Source organism: Balaenoptera ricei, chromosome 14, assembly GCF_028023285.1.
Source record: "Balaenoptera ricei isolate mBalRic1 chromosome 14, mBalRic1.hap2, whole genome shotgun sequence".
Lineage (NCBI taxonomy): Eukaryota > Metazoa > Chordata > Mammalia > Artiodactyla > Balaenopteridae > Balaenoptera > Balaenoptera ricei.
In genome coordinates this window covers 16553027-16571828 of record NC_082652.1, presented here as the reverse complement: position 1 = coordinate 16571828, position 18802 = coordinate 16553027, and the positions used below count along the sequence as shown (strand labels likewise).

Here is an 18802-nt window from a genome sequence, read left to right as displayed (position 1 = left end):
GTGCGTGGCTTGTGTCCATCTTGACCTCTATATGCCTTTGTAGAGGCTTGCTCTATAGGACTGCTGATGAGGGGCCCCCGTAGTGGGGGTGGGTATTTGGAGAGAAGGGACTGAACCCCCCTCATCCCTGCTCATCACACTTCAGCCGAAGTGACCCGCACCACCTCTCTTCTACACTGGGTTTCACTGCAAGACCCCTCTGGAGAATGAAAACCATTCTAAGTGAGTGCCATGGGGGCAGGGGCAAAGGGCACAGGGAATCCCACAAAACAGGCTTCTTGCTGCACCATTTAGAATTCCTGAGCAGTACCCGGTAAGACTGCTCACCTGTGTGCTGGGCAGACTGCCTCAGCTTCTGGGAGGGGATGTGTATTCTTCTGTCCAGACCCTTTGTAGCGGGAGAACGACTCCCAGTGTCCCTGGTGTTTGCCTACAGGCCGGCTTTCCTCCTGGCGTGGTCAATATCATACCTGGATTTGGCCCCACGGCTGGGGCCGCCATCGCCTCCCATGAGGATGTGGACAAAGTGGCCTTCACAGGCTCCACTGAGGTAAGGCATCCTAGGACCTCAAGCTTGTGGTATGTTTGGCTCAAGCGCCCCCAGTCCTCAAAGGATGATGCGTTCAAGACCAACCTCTGGGGGACTTTCCTGGCGGTCCAGTGGTTAGGGCTCAGCGCTTTCACCGCTGTGGCCCAGGTTCAGTCCCTGGTTGGGGAACTAAGATCCCGCAAGCCGTGCAGCGCAGCTAAAATAAAGTAAAATAAGATTAGCCTCTGGGTACTGCATGGGGGTCTGCCCCAGGACTGCCTGAGTAGCTCAAGTGAGGGGCCCCGTGTGTGCCAGCAGGGACCATCAGGGTGGAGCCCTTTGTGGATTGGTTGATACTCCAGCTGCTGTAGGGGGTGGCCTGGCACCCCATGTGGGATAAAGAGGCCAGGAGTGTCTAGACTTTATACAGCCCAGAGCTGACTGCCTGCCCAAGGTCACAGCACCTCGGCCGTGTCAGACTCCTTGACTGGCACTGCCCTGGCGATTAAAGAGAGTGGGCTTCAGGGAGACATGAGTTCAAATCCCAGCCTTGCCATTATGACATGAGGCAATTCACTGAGTGTCTTTGGGGGCTCCATTCATTGTGTTTAAAATGAGGATGGCAGTATCTATGCAGTACAGACAGTGGGTGTGCTGTAGTGGGGAAGATAATGCGCTTTGGAGTCAAACTAACTGTTTCAGCAGCACTTACTTAGCTATGCGACCTTAGGCAAGTCAGCCTCCTAAAGCCTCCTTGTCCCCACCTGTAAAATAGGGATAATAACTGTGCCCACCTCCCGGGGTTGGCCAGAGTGAGATAAAGCTTATGATGTATTCAGCAAAAGTCTAGCCCAGAGTAAGTGCTCAGTGAGTGAATGAATGAATGAATGAGTGAGTGCTGCTCTGTGCCAGGCCCCGGAGAGACAAAGACATATAATATGCCTGGGGATTCCTTAAACATAATCACCTTGAAAGCAGGGACAAAATTCCTTTTTCTATCCTTGAATTCTTGGAAGGCTTCATTGCATGACTTTAGAGAAGGCATGCTGAATAGTATAATAAAGGTGATCTTTAAAATGATCCTCGAGGTAAAGATACCTTCAGATGTTCATTCTGTACGCAGAGATGGCGGTTGCGGGAGGGCAGAACTGTGGCCTAGATGACACAGTCCAGGCTCTTTCTTGGCTTAGTCACCACCTAAATTAATGCCTCAAGGGGATGTTGAGAATCTTACAGATGGGATGGTTTCTTTCTTTCTTTCTTTTTTTTTTTTTAATTAATTAATTAATTTATTTTTGGCTGTGTTGGGTCTTCATTGCTGTGCGCGGGCTTTCTCTAGCTGCAGTGAGCAGGGGCTACTCTTCGTTGCAGTGCGCGGGCTTCTTATTGCAGTGGCTTCTCTTGTTGCGGAGCACGGGCTCTAGGTGCGGGCTTCAGTAGTTGTGGCTCGTGGGCTCTAGGCGCGCGGGCTTCAGTAGTTGTGGCATATGGGCTTAGTTGCTCCGCGGCATGTGGGATCTTCCTGGACCAGGGCTCGTACCCGTGTCCCCTGCATTGGCAGGTGGATTCTTAACCACTGCGCCACCGGGGAAGTCAGATGGGATGGTTTCTTGACCACGGTATGTGTGTTCATTCAACAGATAAGCACAGGGGTGTCTTTGTACCAGGCTATTGGAATATGGAGGTGAGAAGCACCCCATCCTTGCCCTGTGCTAGGAGATACCATTTAAAACACTGAGAATGAGGCAGGATAGCAGGTCTGAACTGGTGCTGGATGCAGTTTGCCCAAATGTGAATTCTGATTCCACATTTACTGTGTGACTTTGGGCAAGTGACTTGACCACTCTGAGCTATAGCTCCCACATTTCTATATCAAGGGAAAGAGTCGGCCCTACCTCTGAGGTTGTTGTGAGGGTTGAACTTAATGCACACAAAACACTTAGCACAGTGTCTGGTATGTAGGTGGTGCTGAGTGTAGAAGCCACACAGCAATGACCCTGCTCGTGTCGTTACTGTCATGGTCACCCTAGGAGCTCAGAGGATGGGGCAGTGATGGTAAGTGAATGGCCAGATTTGGTGAAATTCTCCAGGTCTCTTGTAGTCCAGCTACTCCCTCAGGTTGTGGGGGCTTCTGTTCTGTGTGTCTGAGAACATTTGGTTTTGTTTTCCTCCGCTGAGTTTGTTTCTGTTCCTGCTTCCCTATAGGTTGGCCACCTAATCCAGACTGCTGCGGGGAACAGTAACCTCAAGAGAGTGACCCTGGAGCTAGGAGGAAAGAGTCCCAATATCATCATGTCAGATGCTGACAGTAAGTTTTCAGGGGGGAGGTCTGATATCAACCTGCCACTAGCTCTGTATTCTGTGGTCCCACTCAGTTCCGCAATCCTCAGCATCCCTCGTTTTTGGTTTCTGCCCCCAGGGCCTCAGGATGAAAGTAAGACTCCTCAGCATGGCCCTCTGGCCTACACGATGTGGCCTCTCCCCCAGCCTTTCTCCTCTCTGCTCCCTATAATCCAGCCAGGCTGAGATACTCACTTGCACAAGCTTGCAGCATGCTTTCAGATTAGACTACTTTTCTTCCATCACATCCCTTTTCCTGGTCCTGCTGAGGTGCTCCCAGATTCGTCCTCCTTGAGGGAGTCTTCCCTGATGGCCATAGGCCAGCTGGTTTGGTCCTCCAGCCGCCCTTGGCTCCATTACCACAGTGGGTGATGACCACTCTCTTTCGTGTCTATCTGCCACTTGGTCTCCACACTCAGAGAAGGGAGCGATCGGCCCTGCCTTGTTCCCACACAGAGTCTGGCACCCAGCAGGCACGAACGCTGTTGGTAGTGTTAACGGGTTAAGGGTAGCAGCCACCGGGGCCAGGCTCCTCCTTATCCTCTTCTCATGGTTGCCTTCTGCCTCCGCAGTGGACTGGGCTGTGGAGCAGGCCCACTTCGCCCTGTTCTTCAACCAGGGCCAGTGCTGCTGTGCAGGCTCCCGGACCTTTGTGCAGGAGGACATTTATGCCAAGTTTGTGGAGCGGAGTGTTGCCCGGGCCAGGTCTCGTGTGGTCGGGAACCCCTTTGACAGCCAGACTGAGCAGGGGCCGCAGGTAAGCCCCGTGGTTGCACGCAGGTCTCGGTGTCCGGAGCCACCATGGAGAAGCGGAAAGGGCCTTGGACTCTGAATCCGGCAGGCCTGGCTTCAAGTCTCAGCTCTGCCAGGTACCAGCTGTGTGCCCTTGGGAAGCCACATGCTGTCTCTGAGCCACCATTCTCTCATCCATAAAGCCTGCCCTTTGTAACTCACAGAGTGGCCGTGAAGTGGAAATTAATAATGGAAAGCCCTTTGTAAATTACATACACATAATAAATAGGAGGAATGGCTGTGAGAAAGGGAATGCATGTTTCCTGGACCTTGGCCATCCATATAAATGCATCTACCAGAAAGACACACGCATACCTGTTAATCGCAGTTACGTCTGGGAGGAGGGCGGAGGGCCGTGGTAGCAGAGGGACTTCATTTCACTTTATACTCTTCTGAGCTGTTTGATTTAAAATATAAAAATTTTTTTTTTTTTTTTTACCATGAGCATGTATTCATTTTAACTAATAAAAATATAGTCAATAATAATTATAACAAAAGGAAACACAGTGCCTCACCCCACCACTTCCTCTCACATCCTGATCCTTTTTCCAGCATTGGCCTTAGACCCAGCCTGTCTTGGGCTCACTCTCCACAGAGCCCTGTGCTGGCCTCCTCCAGCCTCCTCCTCCTCCCAGGGCTGAGGAATCCACTGGGTCAGGGATGCTTCCTCCCACAAATCCCTTGCACGCGGCCCTGAGCCCACTTCTGGGGCCAACGGGGGCCTCTCTGCAGGCTTCATTGTCCTGGGGGCGTCTGCGTTCCTTGTGTCTACTCCCCAGGCTCCAGTGCTGGCCAAGGCAGCCTTTTTTTTTCTTTTAATTAATAGATTCTATTTTTTTAGAAAAATGAGCAGAAACTACAGAGTTCCCATATATCCCCTAACCTCCCCATCCCCTAGTTTCTCCTATTATTAATATCTTGCATTGGTGTGATACATTTGTTATAATTTGATGAGCCAATATTGATATATTATTATTAAATGAAATCCGTAGTTTACATTAGGGTTCACTCCTGGTGTTGTACATTCTGTGGGTTTTGACAAATGAATCAAGGCATGTACCCATGATTACGGTATCACACAGAATAGTTTCAGTGCCCTAAAAATCTCCTGTGCTCCACCAGTTCATTCCTCCCTCCCCCTAAACCCTTGCAACCACTGATCTTTTTACTGTCTCTATAGTTTTGTCTTTTCCAGAATGGCATATAGTTGGAATCATATAGTCTGTAGCCTTTTCAGATTAGGCTTCTTCCTCTTTTTCTTTTTTTTTTCCCCAGATTGCCTTCTTTTACTTAGCAATGTACATTTAAGTTTCCTCTATGTCTTTTCGTGACTTGATGGCTCATTACTTTTCATGGCTGAATAACATGCTACTGAATGGATAGGCCACATTTTCTTTATCCATTCATCTGTTGATAGACCCTTGGGTTGTTTCTACTTTTTAGCTATTGTGAATAGTGCTGCTGTGAATCCCAACGTCTTTTTTTCTCTCATTCTTCTTTGTGGTTTGTGGCTATATAATTAAGGTAATACAAATTTGTATTAAAAACTACATAAAAAAGAGTTTAAAGTAAAAAATAAGATCCCCTTGTCCCCTTCATGTCTATTCCTCGTAGGTAACCACATACACACAGTTACATTTTGGCATGTTTGTTTGAACAAAAGTAGGGTCATATAATATATATCATCCTACAAGCTTCCCCCCTCTTTACAGAACATCTTAGGCTGTCTTTCTGTGTCAGTCAGTGGACAGATCTGTTGTTAATGATGCCAATATATGGATGTGCCATATTAACCAGCTCCTCTACTGATGCATAGTTGGGATTGTTTCCACTTTTTGCTTCTGTAAGATGTTCCCCAGTGACTATCCTTGTTCAGGTCCCTTTGTCACATGTAGAATAAATTCCTGGAAGTTAAATAGCTGGGTCAGAGGATATGAACATCTAATTTTTTGTCTGATATTAATAAGCCATTTGCCCGAAGAGCTGTACCAGCTTACAGTCCTTTCTCTTTTTTTTTAAATTGAGGTGTAATTGACCTATAATGTTGTATCAGTCCTTCTAATAATGTATGAATATTACAGAGTATGCAACATACCCTTGGCATCAATGTATTTTCTTACTATTTAAAATTTTTAGTAATCTCATATTTGAAAAACAAAAACAGTGGGCTTGATATTCATTTCTTTGAGGGCTAATGAGTCTGGAGGAATCTATTCTTATGTTTCTGGCCTTGCTTATTCATGATCTGGCCCATTTCCCAGTTGTCTTCTTGCCTGTGTGGTTCTAAGCCTGCAGCTGGGAGAGGTATGGCTGTAGCATCTCCGTAACTCTGGGTTCCTTCTCCCTCAGGTGGATGAAACTCAGTTTAAGAAAGTCCTTGGCTACATCAAATCTGGGAAGGAGGAGGGGGCGAAGCTGCTGTGTGGTGGAGGGGCGGCTGCTGACCGTGGCTACTTCATCCAGCCCACCGTGTTTGGAGACGTGCAGGATGGCATGACCATCGCAAAGGAGGAGGTAGGCATGGCTCCAGTGCTCGAGGGAGTGCTCCTAGGAGGAGAAGCGGACAGTTCAGTCCAGCATCTTGACCCAGGACCCATCCGCTGGCCTTGGGCCAAATCCTGGCTCTATGCATAAGACAAATGATTTGCAGTTCACGTCTGATCTTGTGCCTCTCCTCTTCAGCCTCTTATGGCTGCCAGTGGTTGGGGAGAACGTCTGAATTCCCTGGCAGAGCCTACAGGTCCTGTGTGTTCTCGTCCCTGCGAGCTGTGAGTCAAGGAATGACTCTTCCCGGCCCTTCTCATGGCCTTCATGTGAGCAGACACTGGACTAGATCAAAGGGCTGACTTCCCCACATGGCAAGAGTCCCTTGATCTTCTCTCCCCCTTGGCACTGATTACGAACCTAGGGCAGCAGCTCCATGTCATTCGTTCGTTCATTTCACAAAATTTGTTTTTAACATCTTTATTGGAGTATAATTGCTTTACAATGGTGTGTTAGTTTCTGCTTTATAACAAAGTGAATCAGCTATACGTATACATATATCCCCATATCCCTTCCCACAAATAATTTTTGAATTCCTACTATGTGAAAGGTGCTCTGCAGACACTGGAGATCCAGGGGTATCTGACATGTGTACTCTGCCCTTGTGGATTTCAGACTCACTCCACTTCCCCCAGCAGGATGAAGCCCTTTAGCGGCCCTATGCAGGGAAAACATTATACTGCCACCCCCTTTCATGGATAATTCAAAATAAAATAATATTAAAATGCAAAATCAGGGTAAGAGAGTACAACAGAGTTCTGCCTCTTTTCCCATCATGACTACTTTGATGCTTTTTTTTTTTTTTTTAAATCTTGATGGTAATGGAAAATATCCATTTTCTAGAAGGGCAGGGGCTGCCTTTGCTTTGCTAGTGCCCAAAGTGCAAGATGCCCCGTCTCGCAGTCCTTGCTCCAACCACGATGGGCTCCTGGCAGTCTTCTCGCACCTCCGTCTTGACACTCTCCACCCAGTCCTAGAATCAGTCATTTCTTCAAGAAGTCCTAGTTCCTTTTAGTGGAGAATGGGATTTTTTAAGAATGGGTGCTGCGTGTGCCGGTGCCTGGAACTCCATTTCCCTCCTCCCTGCTCCTCACCCTCACTCTGGTTTGGCTAGTTTCTGCTCGTGTGGTGTCACAGCTTGACTATCACCTCTTGAGGCCTTCGCTGATCCCCTGCCTCCCACCACTCAGGCCAGGTAGCTCCTCTGGGCTCCCACCACTTGTCACGGTCACATGCCAATCACTTGATTACATCAGGATCTGTTCCCCGGGGTCTCTCCCCTGATAGGGCTGAGAGCAGCCACACCCCAACCGCAACAAGCACACCTAGCTCCCATGTTTTGGTTTCCAAAGCCCACTAAAGCCCACTAAAAGGAACCAGGATGCCTTGAAGAAATGGCTCAGAAATAGGGCAGGGAAAGTATAAGATAAACTCAGAGCATCTTGAGATCAGAGACCCTATTTTGTTCATAGCTTTTTCTTCAGCATCTAGTGTTGCTGAATGACTGAAATTCTTTGAAACTAAATCTCCATGTGACCTGTCAGTGCAAGCCCCTACCTCACAGGACTGTTTAGAAATAAGATAAGGTATGTAAGGTCCATGGCACATAGAAGGTCCCCTTAGCTTCCTTCCCTTTGTATTCCAGTGAGTGTGGGAGCTGTCGTCTCCCTCTGGAACTGTTAGGGTGTGTCTGGGGGCTTGTTACCACATCTGGAATCATCTGCTTAGCGCTGTGGAAAGCTGGGTAACAGGTGGTTCCGTGTCTGCCCCACCCACCCATTGTGCTCTCTAACCCCAGATCTTTGGGCCAGTGATGCAGATTCTGAAGTTCAAGACCATAGAGGAAGTCGTTAGGAGAGCCAACAATTCCAAGTATGGGCTGGCCGCAGCTGTCTTCACAAAGGACTTGGACAAGGCCAATTATCTGTCCCAAGCCCTCCAGGCTGGCACCGTGTGGTAAGTGCCTCCCAGCAGCCTCTCGCAACCCAGGTAGAGATCCCCAAGCCGGGGTCTTCTGGAATCCACTACTCACATCCCAGAATTGGGGTGCCGGGCTTAGTTCCTCCTGGGTCAGGTTGTGGTATAGCAGATAGGGATGTCCTTCCCCCTCTCCTCCAGATTAAACTTCCCTCCAGTGCATATGCCCGTGCAGCTGTTCTTGGGCAAGCAGATGGATGACTGGGGCTCCTTACCAAGCTGTAACAAGAGCAGGAGACCAGAGCTGAGGGCCCACATCTTTGTAAACACTGGTCTTAAAAGCTTAGCACCAATTGCACACCCACTAGAATGGCTGTAATTTATTTATTTTTAATTAAAAAAATTTATTTTATTTTATTTTATTTTTGGCTGCGTTGGGTCTTTGTTGCTGCACGTGGGCTTTTTTCTGGTTGCGGCGAGTGGGGGCTACTCTTTGTTGTGGTGCATGGGCTTCTCATTGCGGTAGCTTCTCTTGTTGTGAAGCACGGGCTCTAGGCATGTGGGCTTCAGTAGTTGTGGCTCGCGGGCTCTAGAGCACAGGCTCAGTAGTTGTGGCACATGGGCTTAGTTGCTCCGCGGCATGTGGGATCTTCCTGGATCAGGGCTTGAACCCGTGTCTCCTGCACTGGCAGGCGGATTCTTAACCACTGCGCCACCAGGGAAGCCCCGATGGCTGTAATTTAAAAAACAGAAAATACCAAGTGTTGGTTAGGATGTGGAGAAACTGGAACCCTTATACGTTGCTGTTGGGAATATAAAATGTTGCAGCCACTAGAAAAGTCTGGCAGTTCTCAATAAGTTAAACATAGAATTATCATAGGACCCAGTGATTCCACTCCTGGGTACATACCCAAGAGAAAAAAAACATACATCCACACAAAAAAGTGTATCTGAATGTTCACAGATTATTCACAGTAGTCAAAAAGTGGAAACAACCTAACTGTCCATCAACTGATGAATGGATACACAAAATGTGGTTTCTCTGTGCAATGGAAATATTCAGCCATAAAAAGGAATGAAGTACTGATAACCTGCTACAGCATGGAAAACATAATACTAAATGAAATAAGCCAGACACAGAAGGTCACATATTATATGATTCCATTATATGACATGTCCAGAATAGGCAAATCCATAGAAAGAGAAAGTAGATTAGGGGCTGCCAGAGGCTGAAGGAGCGGGGGAATGGGGAGTAACTGCTTATTGGGTATAGGGTTTCTTTCTGGGGTGATAAATGTTCTGGAATTATATAGAGGTAATGGTTGCACAACATTGTGAATACATTATAAAGCACTGAATATACTATAAAGCACCTTTAAAGTGGTGAGTTTTAAATTCAGTTAAAATTTAATAATTTTAAAAAATTGCCCCAAAAAGCTTAATACCCAATTAGCAAAAATGATTCATTAAAATGGGAAGCTAGCATGTGGTGCACCCCGTTACTGACATTCATGTGTGGCCACATCATGAAGGATGAGATGACTTAAGGCTTTATTTCATGTGGCCTGCTTTTGACTCCTATATAGCTAGCTATTAGTGGGGTTCTACCAATCCATTTTTCTCAATAAAATTTTAGAACAATACAGGAGGTCCGAGGGGTATGATGCTTATCCCCCACCCCAAGAGTTACTTCTAAAATCTCATCTTAAATTATAGGGTCAACTGCTATGATGTGTTTGGGGCCCAGTCACCGTTTGGTGGCTACAAGCTGTCTGGGAGCGGCCGGGAGCTGGGAGAGTATGGGCTTCAGGCATACACTGAAGTGAAAACTGTGAGTATGGGCACCTTCTCAGCCCTCTCCCTCGTGCTGGGGTCCATCAGTATTGACTGCTAGTTTCTTGTTTTAAGCCATGGAAGCTACCAGAGAGGGTAAAGACCCAGTCTCTGCTGTGTCTCATGAGGAATAAGTAGGGACTTGACCACCACTATGCCTACACAGTCCTTTGCTGGGCTTTGTTATACACTGAGTACTGTAAAACCTGAGAGGAGGCAAAGATCCCAGTGGGCTGAAGCAGCGAGGAAAAACTTCTAATAAGAATCAAGCTACGACGCATTAGATATCAAGGGCCATATCCTTTGCTTCTGCAATCCTGAAGAACTAATCAGAAATAGAAAGAAAGCTTTATTTCCATAAATAGCCATCACAGCATTCTCCAACAGGGAAAAATCAGATGTAACCTAAATGCCCAATAAATTATGGAATATTAAGTAGCTGTTAAAGTATTTTTGTAGAATATTTGATATGAAAAATGCTTATCCTTTGAAGTAAAAAAGCAGGATACAAAGTGATAAATGCAGTATAAGCCCAACTTTAAAACTGTATATGCTCATATACAGATACTCAGATATCTTTATCAATGTGAAAAAAGACAGGAAAAAAAGATACTAAAGTAAAAATGATTTTCTCTCTACAATGAATACTAATTATAATTTAACCAGGAAACATACTCACAAATGATATTTTAAGAAAAGAGAAATGGGCACAGGGCAAGCAAACCAGCCTGGGGGTGGGGGCGGCGATGGGAGCAGGATGAGAAAGGGGGAACAGAGCAAGAAAAGGTAAACAGTGGTCTTCATTCAGTACTACAGTGGAAGCCTGAGAATAACTCTGTATAGTATGAAACTCTAATAATATACAACCTAAGTTCTCAAGAAGATCACTGGAATAAAGTAAACATGTTTACTTGTTTATTGAAATGTTTCCATTATATACAGGAGGTGAGACCCAGATTTGATATTGACATTGAGATGTCATTAGCCTATAACTGTTCATCAAAACAATAGTTATGGAGGAGATTATTTAGGTATGGAGTGAGGGGGGAGGGAGGCCTAGGACTGAGCCCCAAGGAACTGCAGTACTTAAGGATTGACTGGAGGGCAGTAGAAGAGCCTGAAAAGGAGAGGCTTGAGTTGAGGTGATTTGTGGAGGAATCCAAGTGTAAGCTGTGAATGCTGGAGCCCTCAGGAAATGAGATGTTGGGGAGAACTCGAGAAGGCTTTTGAAGAAATGGCAGGACTTGATGGCTTAGGAGGGTTAGAGGATGTGGGTGAAGGGGGCAAAGCTGATTCAGCCCAGCACCCACACTGTGCTTGGTGCTCATGATAAAGAGTCCTGTAATTAAAAAAAAAAAAAAAAAGTCCTGTATTTTGAGCTTTAGGAACTCGAATGATAACAACACTAACAAAAATAGGGATTTTTCAGAAGAGAAGTCAAGTTTGCAAGGGGGACTGATGAGAAAATTTCTTTTTATTTTTACTGAAAGTTTACTTTGTGCCAAAATCTGTGCTAGACTGTCTTATGTATGTTACATCATTTAATGCTCACAACAACCCCATGAAGGAGATACTGCTGTTATCCCATTTTACAGATGAGGGAACGAGTCACACAGAGGTGAAGCACTTGCCCAGTAGCGGGGAAAGCTGGGATTCAACCCCATATCCATCTGAATCTGCAACCTTCCCACTAACACACTGAGACACCTGTGAGCTTGGGCACATTATCTTTTCCTGGCTCTGATTCTTGTGGAGGAACATATGGGTCTCGGTCAGGGTCTCTCAGCCTTGGAACTGTGGACACTTGGGGTTGGATAATCCTTTGTGGTGGGGCTGTCATGTGCAGTGTAGGATGTTGAGCAGCATCCCTGACTTTTGCCCATTAGATGCCTGTAGCAACCCTCCCCCCAACGGTGACAATCAAAAATGTCTCCAGACATTGCCCACTGTTCTCTGGGGGGCACAGCTGCCCCCGGTTGAGAATGACTAGGTCAAGGGGAGGCAGAGTGTGATCTAATGCAGAACACAGCCCTAGCGGTTGCTGGGATTGGCCATTGGCCATCGAGATGTTAGAAGTCAGGAAAGCCCTTCTGTTTATAGCTCAGGCAGCACCCAGCTGAGGGGGCCTGCAGACCAAAGGGAAGCATGAAGATTTAACAGCTTCTCTGCACCCCTCTTACAGGTCACAGTCAAAGTTCCTCAGAAGAACTCATAAAGAACCATGCTGGCTTTCTTACTCATCCAGTGATGCAAAGTTCAAGGAGATTAAGCAACAAAACCAAGAAAAATGACCGTTGCATGCTAAAGGTCTCAAAAGAGAAATTCTGCCAGAAAAATCTCTTGGATCAAGAAAGTTCCAGAATTTGAATCAATAAATAGGGTGGGTGTGGGGCAAAGGGTATATGGAAAGCCTTTTAAACTGCAACAATACTACTAGCTTTCAGGGTGATTTTTCAAAGATAGATTCAAATATCTCATCCTGTCCATCTGAAACACTTCTGTAACTTGCCTTAATGGGGGAAGAAAAAGCCATTGTTTACCACTGTTCCATCTTTGAAGTAGCAACTAGCACCTTGCTTTGCATTCTGGACTAAAACTCATTAAAAACAGTGCTGCTCTTCACTTTTTAGGTAACTCTTCCTCCATCTCAACCCAAGGACATGTTGTCACATAGATATGTTGTCCCCTCTGTGTGTATGTCACAGTGTAAACAACTGTCACCCATCCCCTACTGTGCATAAATAGCCTTTGTTTCCTGCATGTAATTAACAGATGTCTCCGGCCTGCCCATGTGTGACAGGCCCTGTACGACACACTGAGGACGACACCTACACAAGACTCCCAGCCCGTCCTCAGAGAGAGGGAGGTAAACCAGGAAACACACACTTGACACCCAAGATTGGTTCTCAGTGTTTTAAGTTCAAAAACTTTGGTCAAAACCAATGAGACAGATTCCTGCTGGACCAGTTTCATAAGAGATTAATTTGAAAACCAGATGTCAATTTACTCACTTTAAGTGAGGTCTGTATTTCCAATAGCCGGACCTTTTGAATCTTGTATCCAGAACACTGCCTTACTTTAGTCAAGGGACCTGGCAAATTAGTAATCAGTGTTATTAGTAAATTAGGAAACAGAAGATTCCTTAGTGAGCAATGGAATTGGAGCAAAAAGAACTGAATCACAGTAGTAGTTTGTGAGTGATCACATTTGGGTCACAGATTCCTTTAAGAATTTGAGGGAAAGGTTGATCCTTTCCTGAGAAAAAAACACCTGTATAATATTTGCAGACAGTGTCAGGGAGTGATGGAGCTCATTGGTTGACCCCTGGCTTTATTTCACTGAGGCTAAGCCACATCTTGATAGGCGATCCCTATTCCACTAGAGACTAACTGGACTTCTTTGAATAGCACTTCACAATTTTTGTCATATATGCATATACCTGTACTATCATTTACTTTTTTCTTTAAATTGACTCTTATTTAGATAAAAATTTTGAAAAATACCTTATTGCAATATCTAAAAAAGAATAGCATTTAACTGCCATAAATAGAAGACATTATAAAAAAGATGAAACAATGTTACTAAATTTAAAATAATGAAATACAAGTAAAGCTAATCTTTTAGATTATATATATATATGTATACAAATTAATCATTCTATAGCTGAAATAAGTGTACCTCACTGAGGAGACAAGGATTTTATGACCAGTCATCAGTAATGGGATATTCCAGTTGACGTTGCTTCAAGAAATGATTCTGTATTTTAGCTTTGATGATGAGCAGCAGCAACAGTGCCATTACACGTGAACCGAGCGGCAAAGGGCAAAGCTTTGAGCTCACCCCCGTTCTCCCATCTCCTCTGCAGCTTCTTAGGCTTAAGGTGGTGCGCAGTGGCACCAGGTCAGCTGAAACGTCTGTCCCTGTCCTCATGGCACTTGCATCTACCTGGGGAGAGAGGCATTAAACATAGGGATATAACAGGAAGAGGGTGTTCTGAGAGTGCAAAAGGGGGCGCCTGGCCTAAGCTGGGCCTGATGGAAGAAAAGGTCACGCCCCTCACACATGCGTCCATCATAAACACTTACTGGGAGGTTACTGAGTGCTAGGTACTGGCGATGAAAAGACGAATAAGACTTCTAAGACACTATCTAGAAGCTCAGGATCTGGTGAGGGGAACAGACTCTCAAAAGTGATGATTATAATATAATATAGATGCCAGATACAATGAGAGCGATCAGGTAATGACATCATGGAAGGATAAAGAAGGGCCCCTGCTGACTGCAGGCAGGGAAGAATGCTCCCTAGACGGTACTTATGTATTTTACTTGCTTTCCAGGCTTCTTGCCAGAAGTTAAATTCTTGAAGGTTTGAGCCTGGGTTATTTGCCTATAATTTATGCCCTTTATGTAAATGGGAGTACCACTATTATCTGCTAAATATTTACCTTAAGCAATAATAAATGCATGTCAAAGTCTGATTTTCAGAAGTTAAAAACATGACTCATATGTGAATATAAGATGAACATAGGTCAAAGATTTTACTCATTAATTAATAAGATGATGAAGCAGATAAACAACAAAGTCCTACTGTATAGCACAGAGAACTATATTCAATATCTTGTAATAAACCGTAATGGAAAAGAATATGAAAAAGAATATATATATATATATAACTGAATCACTTTGCTGAACACCAGAAACTAACACAACATTGTAAATCAACTATACTTCAATTGAAGAGACGATGAAGCAGGTTCAAAAATCACGGAGGAACTGGCCATTTGTGGGCATTTTAATAAAGGTCTTCACAGCAACGAAGACCCAACGCAGGCAAAAATAAAATAAATAAAAATAAATTAATTTAAAAAAAAGATTGGTAGGTTAGATACAAAACTGGTTAATGTCCTATAAAGCAAGAAACAGTAACTAACCATGAGCATTTTGTTTTTACCAGATAGAAATCATTTGCAGCTGTACTGGACATAAATCTATATATAAATTATAGGTCACAGAGTGAGCTCTTAATTGGTTAACAGCAAATTCAAACAATGCTATGATCTCCTAGGGCAGAGTTGACAAGCTTTTTCTATAAAAGGCCAAGGTGATAAACGTGTTAGGCTTTTCAGGCTACATAACATCTCTGTCACATATTCTTTTTTCTTTTTTGGTTTTTAGTCCTTTAAAAATGGGGAAAAAACCAACATTCTTAGCTTGAGGGCCGTACAAAAATCGGCCACGGGCTGGATTTGGTTTCCTGGCCATAGCTTGCTGACCCTTGTCCTAGAGAATGAGAAAATCATTGGGTGGGCCTGTGAAATGGGGTTATGCATGACTTTGAAAGGACATGCATTTATCTCCTTGGCCATATTTGTAAGTTTTGGATAATTTACAAATATGTAATCATTAAGACAAAGTTTGCCTTTGTACCACCTGAAATCATCTCAATAACACCACTGGTGGGCAAAGCTTACTTTGGGAAACAGGATTCCTTGTACATCCCAGTGCCAAGAGTCTCCCTCCAGCAGTTCAGACTGAACAAATTCATAGCCTTCGGTTCACTGCTTCTCTGACAAGATTTGGGAACTGCCCAAGCCAACTTGGAGGAGATAAATGAGGGGACCTGAGATTACCATCCCCTTGCAGCAATGTGTTAACAAACCATTCTGGCAATTTTTTTAGATTTTTAAAATTTTACCTTTTTTCTGTTCATTTATCTATTCCTTGTTTCAGGAAGTCTTAAGTAGCACTTATCATAGGCTAGGTACTATGCTAGGTAACTGCTTCCTTAGGGAGTAATGCTGGTGACATTACTGGCTCCCAATGCTTAGTCTAGCTGTGGAGATAATGAAACAAGCGATTGCACTAAAGTGAAGTGTCACGATAAAATGACTAGGCACTCCCAGATTGTGGGATTACAGTGTTGGGGGCTTTGTCACCCTCCATGCACTAAACACATTTTTTTAATGTAATATTTATTTTGTTAATCATAATAAACACACTTTTAATGTTTTGTTTTACTGGTTACAAGGAACAGTGAATTAGGAACTATAGAGGCAAAGCTAGCATTATGTTACCTAGTTTGGTGTCTCCTTCACTGAGTTACAAGGTTCTGACTCTTCCACTCCTTGATTTTGTTCCCAGTCCACGTTTCTCAGGCAAAAATAACAACTAAAATAAGGATAAAAGTTTATTTCTCTCTCAAGTAAAAGAAGTCCAAAGTTGGGCAGTTAAGGGCTATTAATGTGATTCCACAAAGTCTTTAAGCAACCTGGGTTCCTACTATTTCAATGTTCCATTATCTCTAGAGTATGACCCTCATCCTCAAGGTTTAATATGGCTGCTAACATTCCAGCCATCACATCAACATTCCAGGGAGCAGGATGGTAAAAAGGACAAAGAAAGGTGGGACACTCTTCTCTATGAGGCAACTTCCCAGAGGTTGCCCACAAAACTTCCATTTATATGTCTTTGGACAAAATTAAGATACATGGCCACATCTAGCTGCAAAGAAGGATAAAGAATATTGTCTTTTTAGCCAGGGATCAGCATGCCTAGCTAAAACTGAAGTTCTTAGTTCTAAAGAAGAAAAGGAAAATGGATTTGGGGAGGCAAATAGCAATCCCTACCATGATGTGAAACAGTACCCTCAAAATTTAGGGTGATGCCTCTCCTTTGCCTAACCTTACCACCAATTTAATCCAAATCTCATGATGTAGGGTGAGAGTACTGGGAAGATTTTCTAAACAGACAGTGTATTAAGAATATTTTAGTTGCAAGTGTCAGAAAACCAAATTCAAACCAGTGTAAAAAAATGGTTCCTATATTCCAAAATCCTGACATCTAAGCTTTGGCCATGGCTTGATTCAGAAGTTCAAAAAGTTTCCATCTCTTGGCTCCACCTCTGCCAGGTGGGCTTCATTTTTAGACCATACCCATTTTGGTTCTGGTGGGTCTGGATCCTTAGAAGAGCCAACTGACCTCAACAGCTCTCGTCTCACACCCAGCCAGACTCAACTCCACTGGCTAGGAGAAAGTCCCTTTTTGCTAGCCCCAGCAAAGACCCTGAGGTTCATGTTAATTGGTCCAGTTGATGTGACATCCTGCCCCTCCCTCGACCAGTCACTGTGGCCAGAGGGTTGAGATGTGATGATTCACTTAGACCTGAGTCATAATGGTTCCACCCTTGTGGCCAGGACTGGAGTCCCCTCTAGTCCATCTGGGCTGAAAATGAGGGAGGGATGGATCCCCCAAAGAATATTGGTGCTCTTATCTGAAGAAGACAGAGATTTGAGAGTTTCCTGAGTTACTGCCGACCTTTTAATATTTCAGTGTTGCCAAAACCCCTGTTGGGGTGAATTGGAGAAAACAGAGGAATGTAATGTTTCTTGCCCCCGGTCCCTGTGAATTAGACTCATTGTAAGAGAATCTGTTTTTTAAACTGACAAATAACAAAGGAAATGCTAGCTATTAAGAAATGTCTATAATGTTGATTCTGACATCCTAGACACATTAATTTCCTTGTGCTTTTAGTGACAGAAACCAGTTAGAACACTAGCTGTCTAAGCAAAAAGTTCTCAGGTTATAACCTAATCTCTCTGGGTATTTGGATATGGGTCAGTCACAGGAGTATTGGGTGTAAAGCTGCTGTTTCTGCCTTTAGCCTTGCCCAGTGCCCAAGAGGAAATGGCTGAATGAAGGACACAAGGAACTACGCAGCCCCGAGAACTGAGCTGATGAGGCGTTTTCTAAGTCTAGGCGCCAACTCGTGGCCAATAAGTACAACTACAGTGTTATCCTCTCCGAGAGCTGATAGGCTAGACCTACCAGGCTGGTGTCTTTCAAAGATGGTGCTACACAAATTAATTTATTTACAAAACAGAAAAAGACTCAAACTTATGGTTACTAAAGGGTATAGTGGGGGGCGGGGAGATAAATTACGAGTTTGGGATTAACATATACACACTACTATGTATAAAATAGATAAACAGGGACCTACTGTATAGCACAGGGAACTATATTCAATATCTTGTAATAACCTATAATGTAAATGAATCTGAAAATATATATATATATATATATTACATATAACTGAATCACTTTTCTATATACCTGGAACTAATATAACATTGTAAATTAACTATACTTCAATTTTAAAAATGGTTAAAACAAGCAAAACAAAACAAAACATGGTGTTACATACAACACGACTGTACATGGGCAATACCTAGCAGGCAAATGCAATGAGAGAATCAAGAGGCCAGGGTCACATACCCAGAATAACTGAAAACAGGGACTCCAACAAAAACTCGTTCACGAATGTTCACAGTACTATTCACAGTAGCCAAAAGGTGGAAACAACACAAATGTCTATCAACAGATGAATGGATAAACAAAATGTGGTTCATTCACATAATGAAATATTATTCAACCATAAAGAAGTAATGAAGCACTGATACATGCTATAGTATAGATGAACCTCAAAAACATGATGCTAAGTGAAAGAAGCTGAACATAAAAGGCCACATATTGTCTGAGTCCATGTTTATGAAATGTTCAGAATAGGTAAATCCATAGAGACAGGAAGTAGATTGGTAGTTGCCAGGGGCTGGGGAAAGGAGGAAAGGGGATGGATAATAGATATGGGTTTCCTTTGGGGATGATGAAAATGTTTTCAAACTAGATAGAGGTGATAGTTGCACAACATTGTGAATGTACTGAATGTCACTGAATTGTTTACTTTAAAATGGTCAATTTTATGTTATGTGAGTTTAACCTTAATTTAAAAAAATTAGCCGCATTACCTCTGGGCCTCCATCTCCTCACGATCCCTACAGTCACATCCAGCTCT

General features: G+C 44.0%; 2 protein-coding genes across 6 annotated transcripts in view; one reads left to right on the top strand and one right to left on the bottom strand.

Moving 5' to 3' along the window:
* ALDH2 (aldehyde dehydrogenase 2 family member) overlaps positions 1–12577 on the top strand; it is a 29933-nt gene extending 17356 nt beyond the window's left edge. Inside the window, exons 7-13 of the mRNA XM_059894990.1 lie at positions 437–550; positions 2735–2837; positions 3442–3626; positions 6011–6175; positions 8004–8161; positions 9839–9953; positions 12138–12577. Coding sequence (XP_059750973.1) covers positions 437–550; positions 2735–2837; positions 3442–3626; positions 6011–6175; positions 8004–8161; positions 9839–9953; positions 12138–12170 — 873 coding nt within the window. The 3' untranslated portion in view covers positions 12171–12577. The remainder of the gene's footprint in view (positions 1–436; positions 551–2734; positions 2838–3441; positions 3627–6010; positions 6176–8003; positions 8162–9838; positions 9954–12137) is intronic.
* LOC132347962 (sterile alpha motif domain-containing protein 1-like) overlaps positions 173–18802 on the bottom strand; it is a 32878-nt gene continuing 14248 nt past the window's right edge. The window contains exons 2-3 of one of the 5 annotated variants that reach the window (XR_009497318.1): positions 3977–4058; positions 173–746 (exon numbers count right to left, since the gene is read on the bottom strand). The gene's annotated coding sequence lies outside the window, so the exon portion shown is untranslated. Of the gene's footprint in view, positions 747–3897; positions 4059–7547; positions 8402–8564; positions 8856–16032; positions 16123–18802 lie in introns of those variants that run through there. The other 4 variants (XM_059895008.1, XM_059895007.1, XM_059895009.1 and 1 more) reach the window with 4 other exon arrangements.